The following is a 13,172-nucleotide window of genomic DNA, read 5'->3' as shown; positions in this document are numbered from 1 at the left end:
ACTGGCGCTACGCTATCGGTCACAACACAGAGTTGCGCTTGGCCAAATAACGTGAGCTGATAATTGTACAGTACCAAAAGTGTAAAATACATTATCAAAAGAAAATTGTTTTCGCAAAGACCATTATAAATACTCAAAGGTATTTAATAGTTATATGATAAAAAAGTAATTGAGGAACTGTAGGGATATATGATACATCATGGATGATGATGTATCGTTTAACGCATGGTTAGACTGGCCAGTAACCAGTAAGTGTTTGATCACATTTAACTTGCTTAAAGTTTCTGTCAACAAAATTGGTCCATTTTGATTGGTTTAGTAATACACATGCTCTTCATTCTGAGAAGATGTCGCACGCCTGATCACTTGGCTGTGGACATCAAGAGAGATAACTTTGGAAATGAGGAAACAATGGTTCAGGTTAGTTTAATTTGTCTCAGAAACGCTGTTTTAACGAAGAAAACATGAAATATGAATGTTTATGTTTGTATTGTTTTACACTTTGTAATCGTAATTTCATTAATAATTGATTAATCTAAAAGTGTTATCTACAGAAAAACTGTTGATAGTAAATAGTGTTTAGCAGTTCTGTATATGCAGTAATTTATTGTATTAATTGGTATGTTTAATATACTATAGGTTTCATGTACTAGCAGTTGGTGATCAGGTCAATACCTGCTCGTGAGACCATATGATTCAGCCCATAGTTCAGTTGGTAATTATAAATGTGGTATATATGTTAGTTTTTAATTCAAAATATAGTAAAGTTACAGTCACTTGTCATTTAGCTTTTGTTAATGTTGTATAATTTGTGATATTATTATGATTATAAGTGATGTTGAATGTCCTATACCAGTGTAAGCAATAGGACCAACATTCATGATTTGGGGACAACTATATGGTGGTAGGTGTAACTGGCTATGTTTACTGACTGTTATATTGGATGTAATAACATTCGAATCTATATGCGTTTCATGCGGTAAAGTTTACAGGACCACTGTATGAACGAGGTCGTGACTGGTGATTAACGAACTCAAAAACACCGGATCATCTATTTTATGGATTGATTCGTCTGTTACATACAGACGTATCACTATATAATGGTACGTTTCTAAAGTTCGGTGTCCATGAATAACATGTTTTTCTCAATCAACTCTGGATAATGCGCCAGTTAGTTCAAATCAGTTTGTTAAAATGGACAAGTTAGTATTCTATATGGCAACGTGTTCTTTCAACATTGCAATCTACGGAATGCTATGGATGAGGAACTGTAGTTGAAATTAGAAGTGAGTGCACATCTGTAGCATGGTGACTACAATGTAACTAATATGGTAGCAGGCACAAGCACAGGCACACACACACAACCACATGTTAGCACTGGGAAAGTGGGCTTTATCAGTATAAAACGATGATCGTTTAAACTCAGTACAGATTTGTAAGAAACATGCAGATTGAGAGAGTTTAGCGTCAAGCGTGCTTACTCTAACTATATATGTAGCTAACCACAAGAACTGATAAAGCCAGGAAGATTCAATTTCATCGTAGAAACAGGTCGAAGATATAAAGTTGGTAAGATAGACACATTATTGTTCCTGAAACAATGCCGTTTAAAGGTTATTTCAATGAAAACCATCCCGGCTTTATCAGAGTGTCAAACCATACATCGCCTATATACTGACCTTTCACCTGGGCCTTTCCTTCGTTATCTAGCAGAAACAAGCACCCATGAAACATGAAAAACTTCGTGTATGTTACAAGGATCAAACTGGCATTATATATTCTAATTATTCTCATACTAGTGCAGTGGAAATGTCAACCAAAACATGCACACATCAGCTCATTTTCTGCAACGATGTACATCGAAGGTATACGTATGGATAGCCTACATGTACGAAGAAGCACAATGTATGTATGTATGTATGTATGTATGTATGTATGTATGTATGTATGTATGTATGTATGTATGTATGTATGTATGTATGTATGTATGTATACGCCCTATCTTAACCCGACCTGTGGACCTTCATTTCCTAGAGGTTTAGACCGACAAATAGACAAATTAGGTACATTTATATATATTCACCTACGACACACACCATACCCCACCCGCCAACACCAATCCGCGCTACATATAACAATACAAACGAAATAGTAACATCGTGGACTAAACAGAGTTATTTGAATAATTTTATATTCCGGTCAATGACTAAAAATACAGTTACTGACGTGTGTCCATACGTGGAAGCGTGAGCTAAAGTGGCTTCATGGATGTGTGCGGTGATAGGTCCAAGAAACAATAGCATTTCATAACACATGTGTACACTTCCCTTGTAATCACTTCACAAAAAATGTATTTCCTTTCCTTATCGAGAAACTGGAAAGTGAGTAAGTGAGTTGTGTTTAACGCCGCTTCTAACAGTATTCCAGTTATATCACGGCGTGTCAGCTTAATGTGGGAGGAAAGCCCGAAGTGATGCAGATCTCAGACGTTTACCACTTCGGTGAAACCCACTGTCACTGGTATGGTGCTGACAAACCTAGAAACATAATCGGGGAGAACCGGGATTCGAACCCACAATCATAGGTTTCTGGTGTGCCCAAGGGACGCAACTCTGCACAGCCAATTGCGGCGCCTTCGACGACTGGGCCACCTGTGTCCCCGAGAAACTGGAAGGGGGCTATTTAGCATTACCAGTTATAACTACATCTTCTCCCTCGTCTATCGTTCCACACCAGTTAACACAGGGCCTCCGTCCCCAAGTGTGGTGGAAATGTACGTTGTACATGTACGTGAGATCTGTGACAGGCTCATCAGGGATGTTTGACAGACATCTCATTTGACAATGATGACATAAACCTCTCGACACTTTTCAAGGTAGAAGGTTTATAATGATGACAACATAAACCTCTCGATTTGTTCTGTTAGTGCACATCAGATCATTACTCAACGGTGTGCATTATATATAGAGGTCATCACGCGGGTTTGTATTATGATGGTAAATGTCCAAAACAAACAAGCATGGTAATATCTTTATCATATAATGTCGTTCTACAATTTTATCATTAAAAAAAGCATTTTCATCTCTCATAAACGGTATCTTAACATTGCAAATTTCCCTGGAATGTGCGCATTAATACATATTATCTCACAATGTCAATGATTAGTCAGACGGAAAGTGACACCTGGTCAATATAGTTCTGACCGAAACACTGTTTTCTAGACAGTGACTTAACTACCACATAGGTGAAAAAAACAACTGCTCATTCAGTTTGTCACAGATCGCCTTTAGCGGCAATCCATCAGTCCGTCCGCTGGAGTAACTGCCCTCTATCAACGTGACAGTAACTCTCTTGTCTCTGAGACGGCATGTTTCTTTAGATTCTGGCTGACTTGTCGTAGAGAAACGTTACGAAATGCAGTCGGTTATCCTACACAGTCACAAAATGAAACAAAGTTAGATTACGGACACATTTCGGCGAAATCGAACTGTTTTTAATTCGAGAAAAGACCCCAGGCCGCAGAGGTCTTTAAGCACAGGTATGCGAACAGATATCCCGACAGTCTTCGCAGTTCTTTTTCTCCAAAGAAGCCTACACTTGTGAAAGGCCTCAGCTACGTCCATTTCACCGATGTTAGGTATCTTATGACTATTATTAGGATAAGGATAACAACTATCCCAGTAATTTGTCCAGGTCCTCAATCATCAATGTTGACTTGAGGCAATGCATGAGTAAAAGGTTGTAACCCAATCATATGTGTATAGGACTTTAAAAAAGCAACCAACCAACCAATCACATGACGCATTGACAAAAGTGTACACACAGCTACCCATTAGTGACTCTGCCTTCAACGTGGAGATCCTTGTGGTTTAAAATACATTACATTTACCGTGTGAACGTACATGTATATTGTTGTTGAACAAAAACCCTTCATCTTTTGGCAACGGTTCAATTCCGACGATTGTATTGATTTGAATATTTCCATACCTCCCCTGTAGCGAACTTAAAACGTTGTGTACCCCAAAACCAATGCCGCGCAGAGCTGAGATGTAGTATGCATATCCCTCTGCAGATTTCCGAAGCACTACACATATCATACATGTGTGTGCAGATTTCCGAAGCACTAGACATATCATACATGTGTGTGAAGGTTTCCGAAGCCCTGACATATCATACATGTGTGTGAAGATTTCCGAAGCACAAGAAATATTCCTGCAAATTTAAGGATCACTGGAAATATCATCCCTGCAGAGGCCCGAGGCATTAGACATATGACATTACCCCTGCATCGCGCCATAACTGCATTGTAACATATCTACACACATATCTAAGATCATTGCAAACGTACAATAACACGAAAAAAGGCATGAAAAAAGTTGAATTATCTTTTTGCGGAAAATATCGTATCTTCAAAACACGCACACATGGACTGACATAAAGGGTTATTTTCATTTGATGTAAAATAAAGCCTAACATCACATCACACCATAAGGTAGGCTATATGTAGGTATAAATGCACTAGAAAATCCAAACAAACAAGACTGCATAGATCGAGCGTGGTTAGGTGACTGTCAACATGGTATGTCAACATGGTATGTCATTTTGTGTTGAATATAATCTGGCCAAATATACGTGTTAGAATGGTTTTAAGGACTGTATGTGTCTATCTTTTTTCTACATAGGTTTTATTTCTCTGTATCAGTTACGCCTGAAGTATAATTATGGTACTGATTATAGTGCGCCAGGCTCCTTTCTTGAGCGTATAAAAGTCATACGATCACAAGGCAGGTGTCTTAGTTAAATACGAATCACAAATTACAGCACAAAGAATAGATCGCGACATATAGTCCTTCTTAAAAATTATTGCCTTCCAGTCAATGCATTAACAATATTATCTAAACATCACAATGGAAATGGCAAAACATTCATCAGAAATTATACCCGTCATGCTTGTGGTGGTTGAAAAGGAGGAACAGTCACACACGTTTGTTACTTTCACTACCACAAAGGAAATAATAATAATAGTGATAATAATAGTAATACGTCTTGCCTAATATTTACATAGATGGATTGTTCATGTGACGCTTACCATATTAAATATTATTTAAATATTCATTAATGCAACTGCATGTTCACTACGAATATGCTTCTGAAGGGCTGTACACTCGACATCATGTGCGCCACCTCAGCCATTGCCTTTTCTCAGCAGACGCCCTTACGTGTCTTGTTTTGTTTTCAACATGTGACATGTTTAAACATGTTTAAAAAAGAACACTAATTCCATTGTCAATTTCAAGTCATGTGTCAAAATAATACCGAACCAATGACGACTAGAATACCTGGGCTTTTAGTTGTCGATTAATGCATCAAAAAGGTCGACATGTACACACTGGAATAAAAGGGATTGTTCACCATTTAGTAACGATGCTCCTATCATGTTATATAATGTTATAATATATGATTTACAATTAAGAGGAACAAAATAAGTAGTCACGTGACATGAAACCTTCTCATTAGTGAGACATTGAGACATTTGATGTACTTAATGAAATATATAAATAGGATGAGTGTGTCGTAAACTTTAAACTTTAAATCATATAACTGAAGCTTTTACGGTACACTGAAAGTAGTGCATGGGGTACGACAAAATCCTTTATACTATTAATAGAGATAGTAACACATTTATTTTTATTACGTCAATGAAAATACATTATTACCAACGTTAGGATGTCTGTCGCATCAGGATTAATGGTAGTATTTTTTAAGATCTGAATTACTTGAGAAGTGAAGCCTGTCGTGGCAGAATGGGCTGTGCACTGTGTGAGGTTATGTTCGCTTGGTACCAGTGTTCGTTTGATATGGCTTGAAGTTTCCCCCCTCAATCACTACGTGCTGCTGTGAAATGAACTGCGTTTGAAAGATACGGTCTACATTAACGAATATATATATATATATATATATATATATATATATATATATATATATATATATATATATATATTGTCAGCACAAAAATGAGGTAAATGTTCACTCGGTGTACATGTTATATATAATAAAATGATAAAGTCCACGTTAGTCCATCATCTTCTTTATATCAGTTTCATACATAGTACTTTCGCTGTCTCATGACAGCTCTTCAGTGTAACTGAAGGGGGACTAACGTGGACTTTATTATTTTATTATATATATATATATATATATATATGTGTGTGTGTGTGTGTGTGTGTGTGTGTGTGTGTGTGTGTGTGTGTGTGTGTGTGTGTGTGTGTGTGTGTGTGTGTGTGTGTTCGTTAATGTTCGTTAATGTTCCATGATCCGTAATTATCACTTAAAAGATTGGATTAAAAATATTTGCTTTATGAGGAGGGAGAATCCTGCCCACTGCATAATAATACATTATGTGCGTAAAAAGAAAGACTGGATGATGGATACATTTGATCCTAATTTCTTGGTTGCTACATATTAGAATGTTAGTTAGGTACTTTGAACCAGAACGTCCTGTAGCCGTCGTTAGTGAAACAACATATCGTTATCTACACATCAGCGTACATCGGTAACAGGTACATTGAGGTAGGGTACATCATGCCGGCTGAATAAATATATATTTTACTACGCGACTTTCTTCAGTATAAGATCGGCGGCGACCAAAATCGTTAATTTTGCAATAAAAGACGTGTTTAAGTGACGGTACCTTGCACTAGAGAAGCTATATACATGCACAACATAGAATGTGATGAATTCAATGATAGTAACAAACCTCGATCGTCAAAGGAAACACTAAGTAACTGCGTGTGGAATGCAAGAGTGATAACTCCGCAGTTGCATAACGTGTAGGCCACGAGAACCTTAACAGCTGCGACGGTCACCTTAAAAGCTTACCCTTGACTCATATCGAAAAAGACATCGTCTTGCAACAGTTTCAAGCCATTGCAATACGACGACGTACTGGAATCGTATTTAACCTTTTCATCACTCCTGATAAAGTATAACATGAAAGCACATGATTTGTTTAAAAAATGAACACATCAATCTGCTAACATAACATTTTATCGAAATAGTGCAGGTCACGGCGACACGAATTACTATCCTTTACAGGTGAACTGATGCAGTTGTTCAGACACATCAAATTGACACACACCCATGGCATCTCGATCGTCAGCATTTTCCCACCTGATAAGAATACAAAAGGACCTAACCTGGAAGTACTCTCGTTGCTCCATCAAACCTGTCTTTGAGGATGTCCCCAACATTCCTGAAAGCAGGGAGTCTCATCCAGCACGTCTTGATGGTGCAGCTTCCCGACATGCCGTGACATTTACATTCCTGCTTCAGTCCCGAGGTGACGTGCTAGAACATAATGGATCAACATGATCTGCTGTGTGATGTATGTTACAGGTGAACGTATAATGAATACGGTGTATCCTTGACTTACATACCACATTTTTTAGTATCATGTCATGAATATTGCTCCCGCCCCGGGATCCGCCAAACCCCTCTCTGCTCTCACCCTATGACCCCCCCACCCCCATAATATAGGAACTCAATGTATCAAATCAAAGTAGGAAACAATATGAGTATTCATGTTGGGAAAGCAATATGGGAAACCATTACAGAAAAACCAATTTAGGAAGTTAATATAGAAAAGCAAACATTGCAATCAAACCAATCCAGCAGTTAATCGAACTAAATAGCACGGTTTCCCTACGTATCAATCATTTAGCATTAGCTCAGTAATTGATGATATGAATGTTCAAGTGCTGTTTTGCATACACGGGCATGGTATTCAACTGTGCTTTGTTATCCATCCGGTTAAAGATGATGATTTTATGCGCTCTACAACTAGAATAATACACTGCATAACATCGTAGTTTAATTTTTAATTACAATTAACGACAACGACTACGAGTCGTTTATTTCTCGTATGAGATGTCATTACATTATTTACAACCTCAAAATGACAAAATGACAAAATTTACAGGCTTTAAACATCTTTACCGGTATTGAATTAATGAGAACTCCCTGAATACAATCCGATCTTGGCAATGTCGAACAAATTCACTTTATGAACAGGGGGTTATGGTATTTCCTGAATATTCTCACATTCTCACTACCTTCTCAAAAATAACGTCTATCAATTTACGACATCATCAAGTTGCGAGCGTATGTTCGAATCTCCAGAAATGGCGTTATGATAGAATAATGTTTTATCTTAAAAGATATAACACTTCGTTCTTTGTTGTTGTTGTTCTTTGCAATTTATCTATCATATATAAATAAATAATTATAGGAGAAATATTGAGGGACGTCACAATAGCAACGACGTCGTTTAACCTATTATATTCTCGACTGTAAATGTCCATGTAAAAGACGCCATTTCTTCATTTGTAAGTGTGGATATTAAAGATGGCGGTACAATCGCGTGTATTCAGCTAATTTGACGAATTTACATTTTTAGCTTTTGCTCGGGAAATTTGAAATGTCTGACAGTAGTTTTATAAGCTGTGCTAGTTCTAGGTATGTGTATCTCCTTGGTACATATTCTCACGTAAGAATCTCAAGACAGTTCCCAAACTATGTATAGTGCGTGATTGTAGGATACGAAATAGGCTTCAAGTTGCATGATACCTTGGCAACAAGAGGGAAATATGTTACAATATAACAAAAGAAGGCTAGTCAGTTGAGGGAATGGGAGTGTGAATGTTGGTATAAGAGAAGGCTAGTCAGTTGAGGGAATGGGAGTGTGAATGTTGGTATAAGAGAAGGCAGGTCAGATGAGGGAATGGGAGTGTGAATGTTGGCATAAGAGAAGGCAGGTCAGTTGAGGGAATGGGAGTGTGAATGTTGGTATAAGAGAAGGCAGGTCAGTTGAGGGAATGGGAGTGTGATTGTTGGTATAAGAGAAGGCAGGTCAGTTGAGGGAATGGGAGTGTGAATGTTGGTATAAGAGAAGGCAGGTGAGTTGAAGGAATGGGAGTGTGAATGTTGGTATAAGAGAAGGCAGGTCAGTTGAGGAAATGGGAGTGTGAATGTTGGTATAAGAGAAGGCAGGTGAGTTGAGGGAATGGGAGTGTGAATGTTGGTATAAGAGAAGGCAGGTCAGTTGAGGGAATGGGAGTGTGAATGTTAGTATAAGAGAAGGCAGGTCAGTTGAGGGAATGGGAGTGTGAATGTTGGTATAAGAGAAGGCTAGTCAGTTGAGGGAATGGGAGTGTGAATGTTAGTATAAGAGAAGGCAGGTCAGTTGAGGGAATGGGAGTGTGAATGTTGGTATAAGAGAAGGCAGGTCAGTTGAGGGAATGGGAGTGTGAATGTTAGTATAAGAGAAGGCAGGTCAGTTGAAGGAATGGGAGTGTGATTGTTGGTATAAGAGAAGGCAGGTCAGTTGAGGGAATGGGAGTGTGAATGTTAGTATAAGAGAAGGCAGGTCAGTTGAAGGAATGGGAGTGTGATTGTTGGTATAAGAGAAGGCAGGTCAGTTGAGGGAATGGGAGTGTGAATGTTGGTATAAGAGAAGGCAGGTCAGTTGAGGGAATGGGAGTGTGAATGTTGGTATAAGAGAAGGCAGGTGAGTTGAAGGAATGGGAGTGTGAATGTTGGTATAAGAGAAGGCAGGTGAGTTGAGGGAATGGGAGTGTGAATGTTGGTATAAGAGAAGGCAGGTCAGTTGAGGGAATGGGAGTGTGAATGTTAGTATAAGAGAAGGCAGGTCAGTTGAGGGAATGGGAGTGTGAATGTTAGTATAAGAGAAGGCAGGTCAGTTGAAGGAATGGGAGTGTGAATGTTGGTATAAGAGAAGGCAGGTCAGTTGAGGGAATGGGAGTGTGAATGTTAGTATAAGAGAAGGCAGGTCAGTTGAGGGAATGGGAGTGTGAATGTTAGTATAAGAGAAGGCAGGTCAGTTGAAGGAATGGGAGTGTGAATGTTAGTATAAGAGAAGGCAGGTCAGTTGAGGGAATGGGAGTGTGAATGTTAGTATAAGAGAAGGCAGGTCAGTTGAGGGAATGGGAGTGTGAATGTTAGTATAAGAGAAGGCAGGTCAGTTGAGGGAATGGGAGTGTGAATGTTAGTATAAGAGAAGGCAGGTCAGTTGAGGGAATGGGAGTGTGAATGTTAGTATAAGAGAAGGCAGGTCAGTTGAGGGAATGGGAGTGTGAATGTTAGTATAAGAGAAGGCAGGTCAGTTGAGGGAATGGGAGTGTGAATGTTAGTATAAGAGAAGGCAGGTCAGTTGAGGGAATGGGAGTGTGAATGTTAGTATAAGAGAAGGCAGGTCAGTTGAGGGAATGGGAGTGTGAATGTTAGTATAAGAGAAGGCAGGTCAGTTGAGGGAATGGGAGTGTGAATGTTAGTATAAGAGAAGGCAGGTCAGTTGAGGGAATGGGAGTGTGAATGTTAGTATAAGAGAAGGCAGGTCAGTTGAAGGAATGGGAGTGTGAATGTTAGTATAAGAGAAGGCAGGTCAGTTGAAGGAATGGGAGTGTGAATGTTAGTATAAGAGAAGGCAGGTCAGTTGAAGGAATGGGAGTGTGAATGTTAGTATAAGAGAAATCATGTCAGTTGAGGGAAAGGGAGAGTGTTATTGTTGGTATAAGAAAATGTATATCAGTTGAATGAGCGCGACGTGATGATGGTATGAGAAAGAGCATATCTTTTGAGGAATGGGGTGGATGTTGAAGTGAGAGAAGGCATCTCAGTTGAGGGAGCGTGAATGTTGGTATAAGAGAATAAATTCAATTTGCTATTGGTGCGTATGTGGACATGGCAGTTAATAAGAGCTTTTTGTGGGAGTGGTTCTTGGCGCGAGAGTGGGTGTGGCTTGTGGTTACTGAATGGATATGTTTTTGGTGTGTGACAGCGTGTCAGTGTCCGTATCCCCATGTCAATATCTCTAGCAAGTTGAAAGGGAGCACGAGGCAAGACAGGGGTGACACGTGTGTAAACAAGACTTTATCAAATGCCGCATTTGATCGGCAAATTACCTGTTATCAACACGACCATATCTCTGAAGTAGCCACTTTCCTGTCACTCGGCATTGTTTCAAGCAATTCTAACAAGACGACACTCAAATATGAACAGAGTGCGTAGACGAAGTGAGCTCGGCAACGCCAGAGCAGATTGTAGATTAAGACAAATTTATGAGCTTTAATTAATGTGAATGTGAGTATGAAGGCTTATTTCATTGTTGGGGAAATAAAATGAAGGTCTGTGTCGTGTTTCAGACAAGTCAATGGGGTCGGCTCGCACACTGGAGGTCCATCGCCTCCAGGTATAGCTATAAGATCGTTCACTTGATTGCAAGGGAGTTATACACTCCTCTCCATTAATGTACTGATGCCTATTGCCGCACTTCAGATGGCCAGTATAAGAAACGATATGTAGTCACTCATTCAAGATGCACTTACCTGTAATGTTCACCCGTTTTATACATAGCACACAGACTGGTATTTTACCCTTTTACCCTTTGGCAGGTGCTCATTATTTCTGACAGTGCACATTAAAGAGATTGTATGATCTAAGGCATACGGTCTTAACACTATTCAAATCTATGTTACTTATGACATCATGCGGGTGATGCGGTGTGACTAACCGCTGTAACAATAAAACATTGATAAGTGGGTGTGGTCGATGACAGGCCCCCGTCTACTCACCACTCGCCCAGCTTCGTTGTTGTGTAAGTTGATCATGTAACGGAAATCCCAACCTTTCTCAATAACGTCAACAAATCGCCGGGAAAATTTGTGTCCAAACTTTGCGTTGTCACTGCAACCGCTCCATTCCCAGTCCTTCCCACTTGGAATTTTATTATGTGCATAATCACATGTGCACGTGTGAACAGTTCCTTCCGAGCATGCCCTTGCTATGGAGTGAGACACTGCTGCACTTGTAAGGGCATAGATGAAGGCCGACTCCCGACAACCTACAATAATCACAATTATTGGTTATTATCAGTACAGAGTAGAACATAGCATTTGGACATATCACGGGTTTTCCATAGTATATCCACTGACTAACAATAATATTTATCTTTATTATTAGAAATCTACAAATGTTACTCGAAGTGTATACAGGTGTGTATACATTGCGTTAGGCAGTCGTGGTGGTGGGCTCAAGGGTAGAGAGCCATATCAACAAGTGAATGGCCATTGGTAGTCAGACTCAATTCAATACTCTCGACGACCCAAAACAACATTAATCAAACTAACGAGGCATAAAACTATTCAAAATAACTTCAATAATCCACCACTGATCAACATATATACTGTGGCAGTGATTTCAATCCCATCGCCTCGGTATCATGACTTTCTCAACACATTTTTTCAATAAACGTAAATGCAAAATTGTTTTCAGAATTTTATTCGTAAATACTATGATAATGCTAAAACTTTGGCATTTATTATTTATTGACATAACAAAGATTCAATGTACTAATGACGAACATATTTATATGTAATCCTCAATACTTTCTCTCAGTTAGATTAGTCGGTTCACCAACACAAGAAATTTCAATGCCATCTATTACCGCGCGAATCATAAAGGAAAAGGTATTGAACAAGAACATTGACGATTTGAGAGTTTCCAACTCCTGCATGTTCTAAAAAGTATCAAAATGGTTATATCAAACTTATGACAAACATGATATAATTAGATATATCATGTGGGATATAAAAAGGCGTATGGTATGCTTGCTAAGTAATGAACTGTAAATAAAAAAGGTAAATATGATTTTAAAGGAAAATAATGAAGCATCCTTACATATCTCATAAACAAAACACAACATACATCAACAGCATGTATATGTCTAAACATTCCGACTTCCATAATAACCTGATGTACCTATCTCAAGTTGCCATCACAGATGATTACGTTTAAAAAAACATATTTTGAAAATCTCTAAAGGTTTAAGGGGTATGTGTGTCTCCCTTATTCTTCTCTTGGTGTCAATCTTTGACCACCTTGAAGGGTTAGTTGTACGGACAACGATAAACATACCTCCTTCAGCATAGACGAATACACGATTCGGTATCATATGACACAAGATATAGACAGCCTAACTATTGTAATCTGAAAATAGCATACACGTTTTCACTGGTAAACGTATAAAACTAAGTATGGAATCGAAATCATTGATTACTTTAGTTATAAAGAAAAACACAGAATCAAGTCCTTGTGTG

General features: G+C 38.7%; 1 protein-coding gene across 2 annotated transcripts in view; it reads right to left on the bottom strand.

Annotated features, from left to right (window-relative positions):
* Nucleotides 1–13,172, bottom strand: part of LOC139463347 (protein Wnt-1-like) — a 33,012-nt gene that overhangs the window by 4,516 nt on the left and 15,324 nt on the right. Inside the window, exons 3-5 of one of the 2 annotated variants that reach the window (XM_071244595.1) lie at nucleotides 11,649–11,917; nucleotides 7,197–7,347; nucleotides 1,680–1,706 (exon numbers count right to left, since the gene is read on the bottom strand). In XM_071244595.1, coding sequence (XP_071100696.1) covers nucleotides 1,680–1,706; nucleotides 7,197–7,347; nucleotides 11,649–11,917 — 447 coding nt within the window. The remainder of the gene's footprint in view (nucleotides 1–1,679; nucleotides 1,707–7,196; nucleotides 7,348–11,648; nucleotides 11,918–13,172) is intronic. The other variant, XM_071244596.1, reaches the window with a different exon arrangement.

Source organism: Haliotis cracherodii, unplaced genomic scaffold (assembly GCF_022045235.1).
Source record: "Haliotis cracherodii isolate W230 unplaced genomic scaffold, xgHalCrac1.p SCAF_16, whole genome shotgun sequence".
Lineage (NCBI taxonomy): Eukaryota > Metazoa > Mollusca > Gastropoda > Lepetellida > Haliotidae > Haliotis > Haliotis cracherodii.
The sequence above is the reverse complement of the archived record's forward strand: the minus strand, read 5'-3'. Positions and strand labels throughout refer to the sequence as shown.